The 14,433-nt window shown below is 33.8% G+C and overlaps 1 protein-coding gene across 11 annotated transcripts in view; it reads right to left on the reverse strand.

Moving 5' to 3' along the window:
- The window catches only part of PTPRK (protein tyrosine phosphatase, receptor type, K), a 364,082-nt gene that overhangs the window by 35,245 nt on the left and 314,404 nt on the right, over nt 1-14,433 (reverse strand). For 3 of the 11 annotated variants that reach the window (XM_014533787.1, XM_014533786.1, XM_014533785.1), the window contains exons 13-14: nt 9,288-9,426; nt 747-907 (exon numbers count right to left, since the gene is read on the reverse strand). In XM_014533787.1, the coding sequence (XP_014389273.1) occupies nt 747-907; nt 9,288-9,426 (300 nt within the window). Of the gene's footprint in view, nt 1-746; nt 908-6,242; nt 6,273-8,243; nt 8,286-9,287; nt 9,427-14,433 lie in introns of all 11 variants that reach the window. The other 8 variants (XM_014533784.1, XM_014533783.1, XM_005858974.2 and 5 more) reach the window with 5 other exon arrangements.

Consider the following 14,433-nt stretch of genomic DNA (forward strand, 5'->3'; position numbering starts at 1 on the left):
TACACACTTTATTAATTTCAGAGAGGAAGGGAGAGGCAGAGAGATAGAAACATTAATGATGAGAGAGAATCATCCATCGGCTTTCTCCTGCACATCCTCCCACCAGGGATCAAGCCTACAACTCAGGCATGTGCCCTGACTGAGAATCAAACCATGACCTCCTGGTTCATGGGTTGATGCTCAACCACTGAGCCACACCAGCTGGGCTCAGTTAACTTTTTGTTACTAAAATTCTCCAGGAGTATATAGAATATTTTAATAGAATAATTTTATCAATGCAAATAATCTGCAGAAAGAATATGATGTTTCTTATCTCACAAAGAATTTTATCTTGCACAAAGGAAGACAAATGGAAAAATAACTATAAATCTGACATAAACTCATTTTATATAGGCAATCAAGTATATTAAAGCAATGACAAATGATTTGGTCTGAGTAGTATATATGAATATATATTATAATGATATAGTAATAAAATTCATGCAGTTTGACATTAAAGTGAATCTACTATCAAGACTGAAAATAAGTTCTTATGAATTCCATAATATTCTCTATCGCTTTTTTCTCTTTCTAGCTGTTTCTTCCATTTCTTTTCCTTATTTTCTCTCACTATTCAAAAGACAATGCGTTGACTGCAGAGTGCACTAAATAGCTTCAAAAATCATTTATGAAAATTTTAATGTTGACTGCAGAGTGCACTAAAAAACAGCTTTAAAAATCATTTGTGAGAAATATAAAGAACTTACATCTTGGACTAAAATTATGTTGGTCCATGAAGGTGATGGAGAGAGGATCTTCCGCGTGCAGAGTGCTCTGATCTGCATAGCTTCGGTCCATAGCGTTCACCATGTGGGTCATCTCCTGCCGGGTGTTCCCCAGAGCATCCTTGCGCTTTTTAGCGAGCTTGCTGCCAAGGCAAATACAAAAGGGAAACCTTAGTGTGAAGCTTGAAGGAGAGTTGACACCAGCAGTATGTAGTTCAGGAAAGCCCAAGGATAAGGATATAGATGTGGTTTAGAAATAATTTAGGTCATAATTTCGGGAATTAAGTTCCACACTCAAACAATATATTTTGGTTGCTAATGAAACTAGTTTATTTGTCATTTGGGTGTTTCAACATTCAAGCTGTCAACCCAAACCTCTTATTTCTTATGTTTTATCATTAAAATAAAGTATTATAAAATATAACTACACTTTATAACAACCATATGTGAATACTTCCTTATTAGAGCTAGTCAAGAAAAATTTAAGCTAAAGCTAAATTTTGGTTTTCCTCCTGGGTGATTAATTCTTTTGTCAACTGTTAGAAGTTCTTCCGAGGAATAACATGACTACTTTTTAAAGTTTATTTTGCTATTCTCATCCACTTAAAATAAACAAAGCAATCCCATTCTTCATTCTGTTTTATTATTCAGTAAAATGCAACATGTGTAGCATTAACATATTTACCAATTTATTTATAACATTAACCCAAAACTAAACTGGAGACTTGTAAAATCAACCATAGCTAAATATAATGCAAATACACAGGAAAATATGAAAAAGTTATATACTATATGAAAAAGTAGATGCATTGCACAAATGATTATAATCTTGAATTATAGACATGGTCAAATCCTAAAAGCTTGTTTTAGAATCACATGGCAGAGTATCCACCAAAGAAATGCCTTATAAAGTCAGTGGGACAAATGACTTAGGGGACTTGGAAAATAGAAGAGTTAGACTTTTCAGCTACTCGAATACTGAAATCTTTACCTTAATATCAAAGATATGAAATACCTTATGATTCTTTGTGACCATTACACATGAAACATGTAATAAAAACATTAAGGGTATATAAAACGTTTACATCACATTAACAAGGCGATTTAGATGATGTAAATAAAGGCACTCTAAAAGCCTGTAGTAGGCAGATTATGTTTCTAAATTTATGGCAGCAGTTTATGTCGCCTCTGAAATATTCTTTAGTTGTTTTAAGAATACCATTTCTCAGCTAGATTATTAGCTAAGATATATTCTTCCGATTCTCATTAGTATCTTTACTAGAGAAAATATGCTACAAACACTTTATTTAAAGGCTCATATAATAGCTGTATTTATGCCCTCAAGAGTCTCCTTTCAAAATTCAATCTAGCAATTCAAGAGTTACTCCTGAATAGAATACCCCTCCCCCCTGCCCTGAGAATTATAATACTTAACCTCAGGGAGTTTTTACCCAACATACCCAACATATGAACACAGCAGATCTGACACCTAAATAAGACAGTTGGAAACTAAGCTTTAGGGATTGAAGGAGCACTTTTAAAAATAAATAATAATAATAATGACAGTACTAGTAGTAAGAAAACAATGGCGAAAGTATAAGAACTAGCACCACCACCAACAGCATTATTACCACTAACCTACACCATCACAACCACTACCACCACCACCATCGCCACCACCACCATTATTAGCAATATTTGCTCTATTCATAACACCCAACAATGAACACAGCAGATCTGACACCTAAATAAGACAGTCGGAAACTAAGCTTTAGGGATTGAAGGAGCACTTTTTAAAATAAACTATAATAATAATGATAATGACAGTACTAGTAGTAAGAAAACAATGGCGAAAGTATAATAAGAACTAGCACCACCACCAACAGCATTATTACCACTAACCTACACCATCACAACCACTACCACCACCACCATCGCCACCACCACCATTATTAGCAATATTTGCTCTATTCATTGAAAAGTCATTGTCTCTTTTTTTCTAGGCGAGGCAGTAAAATCCCCATAATAGCCTTACAGGTTTCAGACAGGAACTGTGAATGAGTGCTGCTGCAGTGGGAAGACAATGTCCTGAAGTGTGGGGACTGTGGAGACCTGGAGAGCAGCTTAGGGGCAACTTATCTAGGTGACTATTGGCATCTGATCCCAGAGTTAAGCTTCTGATTTTTAAATTACATTTAAGGAGAAGTAATGAATCTGAACATTCATATTAAATTTCCTGACTTTTTTCAAGTGCTTTTATTGTTTGAAACAGTGTATGAAGCAAATTAAACATTAGCAGATCGTATTTTGGTCTATAGACGTCATTTTCCAAACTTACCTCTTTGATGTTATTTAGGATATTTGTTCATTGACCTACAAGGTTCTTTTACCTCTAATTTCTGGTTAACTTGCATTGTGTCTCACCTCAACAGGCAGGCTTCTCTGACTAATTCCAACAACCTGTTTCAGATTAGATTTCCGTGCTGGGTGAGTTTCTAGCACCACGTTTTCTGCCTCTAATAACACTCATCACATATCATTGCAAGGGTCCTATTAATTCTTTTCCCCACTGTGTGTTCCACAAAGGGAAGAACCATCTGTATATTCCTAGCACTTAGAGCAGTGTCTGGCACATAGCAAGCACTCAAATAAAATACTTGTTGAATGAATGAATAGGCCTGTGATATGCTTCACACTTTTCATTTGCTAATTCCGTTAATTCTCAGATCAACCTACTGAAAAAGGCATGAGAGTTCTAACTGTAAAGATGAGTTTATTGAGGCTCAGACAAGTTAAATAACTTGCCCAAGGTTATTTATCTAATAAGCAGTGAAAAATGACCTGGTTTCAAGGCCTATACCAGGGGTGGGCAAACTTTTTGACTCGAGGGCCACAATGGGTTCTTAAACTGGACCGGAGGGCCGGAACAAAAGCATGGATGGAGTGTTTGTGTGAACTAATATAAATTCAAAGTAAACATCATTACATAAAAGGGTACGGTCTTTTTTTTTTTTTAGTTTTATTCATTTCAAACGGGCCGGATCCGGCCCGTGGGCCGTAGTTTGCCCACGGCTGGCCTATACTCTTAACTATCTCCAATTGCTGACATCATTAAATGACCCATTACAAGTGTACTACAATGTAAGGCATCTACTTACTCTAGGAGTGAAACATTAATTGTTACAATGGGAATGCAGCACAAATGTTTTGCCATTTAAAACTTTTGAAACAGCAAAAAAAAGATAGCTTAAAAAATAACTTCCAGTCTTTGCCGGGCAAGAAGAAATAATAAATTCGTTCCTCCAAAAATTTAAGAGATTGAATTGGATAAATATAACACAACGTGGAATATGGATTAAAAAGTTAAACTTTTGAGGATGGGCAGTTCAAAGCAAATAGAAAAGGCATGTTTGGACTTTGAGGCTTTACTTTAAAATATATATGTTTCATGATTAAGAAAAATATTAAGCAATGAATTTGTCAAATTCATGGCAGGTAAAAGTTTTCATAGCCATGAAGGATCTTTACTTTTCAGAGTCACAAACCTTTGTTAGTTGTCAAATTACAGGGGACTATAACCTTTGTTAGTATCTGCCAACCAAGCATTATCAGTTTGGTTCTACTACCTTAATTCTCACAATAACTCTATGAGGTAGGCTTTAATTCAGGTTCTTACAAACAAATAAAAACATCAGAGTTAAGTGTTTTGATCAAGAACTGAGCGTTCCTATGATGATGTCAATGCATGTTAGCTCAAAGATTGCATCTGGTTAACTTTTAAATTCCAATCAATTTATTTCTACTTTTATTTTTAAAAATCTTTAAAATTTTAAAGATTAACTTCACTAGTTACGTTTGAGCAGCTTTTAAAGGCATATCTCTGTGACATTCTTTCTAATTATGATTAATAATGCCAATAGCCACAAATATTACAATAACAGCATCCTAATCTACTACCAAGTCTAGAATCCTGGGATATTATCCATCCACTAAAAAGACAATCCCATTCTAACACTATCAATATATAGATAGTTAAGGGGAAGCTTATTGACATTCTCATAATTAAATACTTATTGATTTCTGTATGCTTGATGCTTTGTCTCCACTGAGCAACAAGTATATATAATGTGCACTTCAGGGCAGTTAAACCATTCTGAAACTACTTGAGTTTGACAGATGTGCAAACGACTTTCATCATCAAAGCATTCAGCAGCATAAATTTCCGCAGGTGGATATATGGGTGGGCTATAAAGAGGAAAAGTGCTCCATCATTGTATGAAATGGTACAGTTAATTACCTTTGGCTTCATCCAACATGATTTAACAAGGATATTATGACCCATCAGAATAAGCTAGGAGCATTGTTAGTTTTCACCTGCTTGGGTAGCAGATTTTTACAATATTTTAAACAAAATTCTGTTATAGTCATTGAGACTCAACAAATTTTGTTGTTAAGCTAGATTAAATTTACCCAATGAAATAAATAGTGGGGGATACATGCCCTCAAACATGCATAATCACAGTCCTTAAGCCTAAAAGGTGGTGGACCAAATAGTGATCAAGCAATGTCCAGGAACACTTGGTTGTATCGTTCCTTTGGATTGGCTGTGTATCCTGGCATCTAAAGTAGCAAATTGAAAATGAGTAGAAAAATAGAGTGGATAATACTCTCCATCCTTATCCAACTATCATTATATACCTAATTATAGGATGAGCTAATACTTTGGAAGAGAAAAGGAGATTTGTGACACATACGTATGTTTTGTGTAGGTGGAAGGGGCTTTTCCCCACCTTGGTCTTGTTTTTTAAAAATAATAATCCTACTTATGTTAAAATAAACAATAATGTTTTTTCTCTAAATTGTTTTCTATTTATTTGTCACTAAAGCATTATGCATTTACCCATTTGTTTTTGCAAGAGTATACCGACAGACTAGACGGCCAGACCAAAGGTGTTCATTTGGAAGTTATGACCCATCATGGATTCCTGGAAATGTAGAGACAGATGTTTTCACTATCAGTCCTCATGTGATTTGCATCTGGGAAGCCACTTTTGATTGTTCTTCTATGAATCCATCACTTGGGTTATTTTGTTAAATATAACAGTGTTACATAAAGATAGTGATTCGTGAGTTACAACCACTACCTCTGCCAGATGAGAGAGGTCTCATATTGATAAGGTACAGGTTTGACGTAAGTAAATAAATGATGTTTTAGGCTGTAGACTAAAGCTACTTATGGAAAACTGAAAATTTAAAATAAAGGCAGCTGAACATACAGAAATACAATATCCCTTTTTAAAAAGATTAACAAAATAAGTTAATAGGTAAACTTTATAGTTTTAGAGTCCAGAAAAACATTTTTTGAAATGTTACCAAAATTGCAAACATCCTGGTTTGGTTTTTTTTGGTTTTGTTTTCAAAAAGGGATACTGCATCTTTAACACACGTAAAGTCGTATATCACCCATTTTCTACTTACAGGTAGTAGGAGTAAGAATAGTAGCTCCTCCTGGCAAGCAAATCACAGACAGTGGAAAAAGAGAAGCAATGGTGAATGAAAAGCGTGACTCCGTCACATTCAATAAAGCAGAAAAAATGTGCGTTAAAAATAAAATGAAATAAAATAAAATTCATGTTTTTTTTGGTTTGCATTTCAGTTTGCTCATGCATTGGTTAGATATCTTTTGCCATGCAATTAGACAGATATGCAATAGAAAAATAAAATTTAAAATACATAATTTTGGAAAAAAAATAACATGCTGACATTTCTTTTATAGCCAAAAAAATTGAAAGATTAAATGGATTGTGTATCTTCAACATGCAGTTAAGCACATCCTCCATTACCATCTAAATGTCATGAAAGATGGAACAGCTGTTTATAGAACTTGTACACTGAATTGATTATTATTCTTTAGATACAAAATATAAAGATCTATTATGTTAATATAGAATATATGCAGAATGAGACCTAAATTTTTATAAATAAGTTATTATATCTTAATGGTACACAGGTACATACATATATTAAGTGAATATACATATGCACCAAACACTATAATATACACAAAAATGTCTACAGTAGATGTATGTGAAGATGATATCATACACAAACATTTACTGTATTGAAACATAATTTCAAATTTATGTTTAGAATTATTAAAGCATCCATGCTGTGCATTTAAAATATAATCATAACCAATGAAGTAATGGCATACATTTGGAAATAATTCAACAGCAATTAAATTAAAAATGGCATTGCGTTTTGAAAGATGCAATATCCCTTTTCTCAGCCTAAAAACTTACTTTATGTATACCCTTAGCTGTAGAATTTCCACTAAATTGAATTCCAAACCATTTCTTCACACAACCAAAAATACACAGAATGTTTTCAACAAGAGAAGTATACCTATATATATTAATATTCCCAGTGAGGGATAAAATCTTGAGAAACTTAGTCATTTCCCATAAAAATAAAGATTAAAGGCTAAACTAATTTGCATTTTCATTATTTTTATTTTAAATTTGTGTATTATATGGGTACCTATGTTATACACTAAAATTGTTTCCCTAAATTTGATACTATCCAATATTGTTATAATATCTATGATTTTGTGTAGGTATAATAAACATATTTTTGATTAAATCATACAGGATACATGTGTGACACAAAATTGAGTAGAAGTCATTACAAAGTTGGATGAGTAAGATATTCAATTAATTTAGTTATAATGCTATATATTGGAAGGTAACATATTTTAGTATGTAACTTTGTGTATAAAATTATAACCTTTACTAATCATGGAGGTGATGAGACAGAAAAAAAGCCCTAGCATACTCTCTACCAAAAAGCAATCAATTAAAGTATAACTGTGAAAACTCCAACATTAAACATTTTACTTGAGGCCCATTTATCTAACCATTTAAAATATGAACCAGCAAAGAATTTGCTACATTATGCAATTTTAGAGAGTTGTCAGAGCATATACACCCCCCTCCCCCAATCATGCTTCGGGATTGTTTTGGCATACTTTATAAGATTTATGTTTCAAATGTTTTTGTTATTTCTAAAATAGAAGGCCGTGAATAAGAAAGACCCTAATAACAAATAAAACTGATAATTTCACCCAATTTTAACTAGGTGAGGACATAATCTGAAGCTATTTTCTTGCTTCCATGTCCAATCTGAAGTGACTGGAATAATTTCAATTGAGGAGCAAAGTTGAATAACTTTCTAAATTGTTTAGTGTAGTTAACCCTCCAAGTATAAATTTACTCTAAGTAGAGACATGTGATCTGGAGGTTATATTCAAAAAGTGTATTGATCTTGCCTGGCAAATTTGTATTACTAAAATACTTAAATCTTTCTGACTCAAATATGATGTATTTTCCAACCACATAGGTAGACAACAGCAAAAAGAGAAAGCACTATTGGGGAAAGCACGTATGTAGCTAATTTAACACAAAACACTATAATGCATACCTAATGTTTCTAATGCAGATGTGTCTTCTCCAACATATATATCTCCAGGGAATAATTGTAAAGAGGCAATGCATTAAAATAAACTCTGATGGAATTATTAAACATGTAGTATGAATCATATCTATATTGGTAATGATCTATTTTGAGTACAAAATACTAATCATCATAGAATATTATATGACTTAATGTTATCAACATCTATTATATTATTTAATATAATTTATAAATTACAAACACTTTTACATACAACACTATTAGGGCTATATTTTGCATGTTAAGATGTTTTTAAGTCCTTCCCAATTGTAGAATTTTCTAACACATATGATTGGAAGAATTGGGGATTTGTATTAGTTTCTGAGACAATGCCTGAAAAATGACATATAATAAAATGAAAAAAAGTTCAAGTTAAAAAAACTGCATACTTTGAAATGTTTTTCAGCAGGAGTAGACTTTAACCTCCAAACTAGAGTTCATTTTAAATTCTAGTGGGTCCTAATATCTTCATATAATTCCAGAAGATATTAGTTGATACTGTATAAAAGACTAATGATCAATTTTTAAAAACCTGACTTTTCATATTAAAGTGCTCAAATAGTCAGTGAATATTTAATACACAACTTCACAAATAATGTTTATATTCTTCTCATACCTTATTTATAGCCAATATGTACAAAAATAGAGTACAAAATAATTCATAGACCATAACCCAAGCATTATGATAAATCCTTATTTCATTATTCTTAATAACACTAGAAGTACAAGATAAATTAACATCTCAAGTATCTTTGCATTTGATAAATTTTAATTCATACATTAATATCAATGTTAATGTGACAAAAAGTAGATATTTATATCTGAAATTAAACTGCAAATAACCAATCCAAATTTATTTTTGAAGTATGAGAAATAGACTCATGCTGACGTGGTTAAAATGCAATTCTTCTAAATTCAATCCTCTAATTTAAAAAGGTCAAGGAAACAAAAAAATACTTGAAATCTAGTGACATAGATAAGTGAGTCGGACAGAACAAAATGAGGCCTTACCTCTTTTTTACAATTAATACGACAACTAGGAGGAGGAGGATGAACACCAAAATTCCGGCACTAATTCCTGCTATTTTCACCACTCTGTCTGTCTGCTTTGCCGGGTCTGGAATCACTTCTGGTTCTTCTGTTGCTGCTGCTAAATGAACCAAAAAAAATAAGTTACTAAAAACAGCTAATTATCACAGAAAGGAAACTGCACAACTATTACAAAAAGGTGACTTGTTTCATTTACTTGAATGAAAATAACCTGAAAATATAAATACAGAAGGGTGCTAAACTATACAGCATGAGAGAGTTAGGGTCAAGCTAAGGGTAAAGCTTTCTGAATAGGGGTTAACAAAAAAAATAAAACAAAAATCTAGAGATAACTATCAAAGGGAATGGCGAACGATTTTTCTCCAAATGTCCTTAAAAGTGAGAAGGGGTCAGATTTAAAGCTTTATTTAGAGAACCCTCTCCACTCCAGTGCAGGGTGCTGGGCTTGGCCTTCTAAGGTAGAGTCGGTGGCACTTGTCTGGGACACAAGTGGTTAAGCTAAATAAGTGCCTCGTCTGACTGCTGGAGGAGTGAGTTTATAATGTGCTGTATAAAATTTGAAACGAATAGTTGTTTTGGGGCACAAAAATAATAAGAAAAGTAAAACAGGCACATCAAGAAATATTTCACATTCTCCTAACAAATAAAACCCAGACAACAAACTTGGAAAACAGAAATCTGAAAAGATAAATCTTTAAAAAAAAATTTTTTTTTTTTTAGAACTTCACTTCCTTTCTTTCTGGAAGCCACCACCATCCCCTATATACACACATATTAAAATTATCTTTAATTAATTTATAAGCTCCAGTAAACCTCTGAAGACATTTTCCTTTTTACCTTATTTACCTATTTTTATGTACATTTTACATATAAAAATTGAGGCTTAGAGAGATGACGATAGATGACCAGGTGCTCAAGAACAGAGAAAAACCTAACATCTATCATCCAAACCAGCCGTCTCGGTGTTTCCATCCACGGACTCTCCTGATGAGAACGTGTGTGACAAGAGCGCAGGGGATTCTGGGGGTTCAGCACATTTGGGAAACGGCCTTAAAGCCCTCATCACAGTGTCAAGGATAATGGCTAAATGAACAAACAAATAAATAAACCTAATCTCACTGCTTTCCAATGAATAATTTTCCAATTCCCCTTTTAAAATAATCCATTTTTTTCTAGAACACTGTCCTTTCTTTCTTATTTTTTAAAAATATATTTTTATTGATTTCAGAGAGGAAGGGAGAGAGAGAGATAGAAACATCAATGATGAGAGAGAATCATTGATTGGCTGCCTTCTGCATGCTCCCCCCTGGGTATCAAGCCCACAACCCAGGCACGTGCCCTTGACTGGAATCGAACCCGGGACCTTTCAGTCCGCAGGCAGATGCTCTATCCACTGAGCCAAACAAGCTAGTCTGTCCTTTCTTCTTTAGCGCCTTTGTCCTGCCTTATTTACCCACCCCCTCCTCTTTTACCCTGAGTTCTGCACATGTAAATATCTGCTTCAGTTTTCCAACCAGCCAGTTTCACTCAGAAGGGGATTGACACAAGTCTGCTTCTAACTTTTTAATTTTTTCAGATTGGAAAAAAGAACTAATGCATATAATACTTCCATACATTTCATAATGATAATTTAAATTTCATAAAATGGTAATTTAAAATGAAATATAGTTTGGGAAAATAGTTTAGAGAGAATGGTCAACTTTGCAAAAACAATTCAGTATCACTGTCTTCATTTATCTTATTTCAACTGGATCGGATAAAGCATCACAAGGACCAGTATTTGGTAACTATTATTCTCAAATAGGTAAAGCGAGTCTTCAGCTTGTTTCTTCTAGTCAGCAAGTTGCCAACTTGACACTTTGCACATATGAGGGCTTCAGGGAATTTCCAGTCTCATTAATTACGAAGAGAGGTAGTTCAGTGTTTACCACATTTCAAGCTACACATTACAGTTCAATTCATCAAACATGTATTCTATATATTGGAGATCTCTTTTCCCAAGAGCAACTTTAGAAATATACAGATGACGTATTATAGAATTGTACACCTGAAACATATATAATTTTATTAACCAATGTCACCCCAATAAAGTCAATAAAAATAAATAAAAATACACACACATAATGAAGAGAGGAAATATATTTTAAAGTTGCATATGAAGCTAAAAAGAATATTGCTGGCAATTCTCAAAATGGATTGGTTTGATACAGTTACCACTTCAAATAGAAAGGGAGACTGAATGTCTGATATAGAAATTTCTAGAAAAAATTTCAGTGTAGGCAATAAATCCTCATTATTCACTAACTAAACCTTATTCTCACCAGGTCCTATGTTAGATGTGGCTTTCAGAGAGTAATGATAATGTTCCCTTTGTGATTTCTTGGCATACTCACAGAATTAAATGTTTCTGACACTGTTTAAAAGATCAGTCTTGTTCAATGAGGTAAATACATTTTTAATATGCCATTGTAGTTCAATAAAACACATGGTGCTATGGGATACATTTCTGAAGATATTATTATGTAAGTAGCGTGTTTTCATTGGAATCTTCAGAACTAGTAAACCTCACCAGAAGCAAACAACCTTCATAATATTAACAGGTGCAAACACAAAATATCATCATGAAGTATGAACAGCCAACCTTAATATTAGCTTGGTTTAGCGATTAAGTAACCAAATTGACATGAAGGTGATGATGGGTAAACACTTCCAAATTGAAAGGCTGAAAAATATTTTTTAAAGTCTTATTAAATAATATAGATTTGCTAATGAATTAATCTGAAAATATTTCCAGGATTGAAAAACCAAATCTAAAAGTAAAATGATACTGATAACCTCGAAATTGTATTCAGGGTATAAGATTTTCATAATCTATCATGCAAAACAGTGTTATTACTTTAAAGTTATAGTCTGGCCCTAGCTGGTTTGGCTCAGTGGATAGAGCGTCACCTGAAGGATCCTGGGTTCAATTCCAGTCAAGGGCACATACCTCGGTTGCAGGTTCAATCCCTGGTCTTGGTCGAGGCATGTGCAGGAGGCAACCAATTGATGTGTCTCTCTCACACTGATGTTTCTTTTTTGTCTCTCCCCCTCCCTTCCACTCTCTAAAAATCAATGGAAAAATATCCTCAGGTGAGGATTAACAAAACATAAAATAAAAAGTAAAGTCATAATCCATATGTCTTGGTTAAACACTGGATTTCAATTAATACTTACCAAATGGTTAACAAAGAAACAAAAAAATAAAACACCAAGTTTATTCATGTGGGTTGGGTAAGGGCGCTTATGTGCCATGATCACAACTCTTGTGCAAAGAGTTGCTCATCGATGCTTTAATATCAGTATTGAACTTGAATATAAAGGCTAATGAAACTTTTTACAGACACATGATTTGGTGTCCGTTTTCCCTTGATTGAGAATCCTCCTCAAAGTCTTTAGCTATGAAATATATTATTATTACTGCTACAACTATTAAGAGTATTTTAATTAATGTCTGCATAAATTTATTACTTTAGATACTTTAATCACACATATTTTCCTAAGTTCTTGGCCTAACAGAACCAAGGAGTATAAATATCCTATTTAAAATCATTCAAGCTTAGAAGATTCATTAATAGAAACACAAGCAGTAGCCCCTAAGTAAGCATTTTCTATTTTCTTAAAAAAAAAAAAGAGAGCAAAAAGCTATTATAGTGACTGCACCCTTGCGCCCTGTTTATAATTTATGCACATACACAAAGGCAATGTGGAGCACCTTTCTCAGAAATGCTTTCCTTTGCCATAAATCTTTACCTTCTCATCTGTCAAAGAATATTCAGAGTCCCCAGTGTTCTGAAGCCAAGAGCAGCATAATTCTTTGGACAGTGAGGAGAAAAAAAAAACAAACTAAGGCAATATTTTGTTTTTTATTGAGTAAATTTATGAGATGCTTTTTTGGGAGGGTTAAAGTAGTTAAAACAACTTTATAAATTGTATTCTTCTTCCCACTACTTAAAAATAATTTACCTAAAACATTTAGGTAACAAAAACTACACAAATACCTCAAAATGTATTTAAGAAGTAAAACTATTTAACAGCTGCAATCATACAAGAACATTTTCCACTTTTACGATGGATACCAGAGACAATATATGAGGTGTTCTCCCAGCAGCTTTAGACACTCTCATCCTGTTAATTCCACAAAACCTCCAGGTGTTTCACTAATGCTCTTTCCTTCCAGTTATAATTAATAATGAAAAACTGTTCACACTCACTTCCCAATCATTACTGAAAATCCTATCATTGGAATCATGTCCCCCAACACCACCATCCCACCATCACCAATGTGTCTAATAACTTACTCGTTACTGAGTTCAATGTGCACTTTTCTCATCTCGTTTTCTGAACCTCTTGATCACATTTGACATTGCGATCCACTCCTTGCTTCTTGCAATACTCTGTTCCTGGGGCTCCCACTGGCCATCTCCCAGTTTTCTTATGACCCTGACCTCTCCTTTCCAGATCTTACCTGAGCCCCTCATTGGAAATAGGTGCTGCCTTGCATTCCTTAGGGACTGGGACCTCTTGACGCAGTTTTCCATTCTGGTGATTTCATCCACTTTAATCATGTCAGTTGCCATCCATGCTGATCCCTCTTAAATCAATATATCTCTAATCAATGACCAGGGCTCTAAACTCCATTCTCGACCCACGAATGCACCTCACTCTTGTGATATGTCTTCACTCCAATATAAGACAGTCACCTTAAATACACTATTTCCAAATCTGAACTCATACTCTCACCCTCACACCAGTTCCTCCTCTAGTGTTTCCCCTTTAGGTTAATGGCACAACTCTCCACAGAATGGCACAACTATTCCTGTTGTACAAGCCAGAAATCTGGACCTCATTCTTGAATTCTCTTCTTTATCCTTATCTCCAGGATTAACCTAATATATCATCCAAATTGGGATGCTTTAGAAAGTGAAAGGGGAAACTCAATATGATAGGACAAGAAACAAACACTGGAATTGTCTTGGGCTCATAGAGATGTGTCGTCACATTTCTTTCTCATACAATTAGTTACAAAGTACTACCACTTCCTAAATATCTCTTGTCTCTACTTCTT

This window comes from Myotis brandtii, unplaced genomic scaffold (assembly GCF_000412655.1).
Source record: "Myotis brandtii unplaced genomic scaffold, ASM41265v1 scaffold123, whole genome shotgun sequence".
Classification (NCBI taxonomy): Eukaryota; Metazoa; Chordata; class Mammalia; order Chiroptera; family Vespertilionidae; genus Myotis; species Myotis brandtii.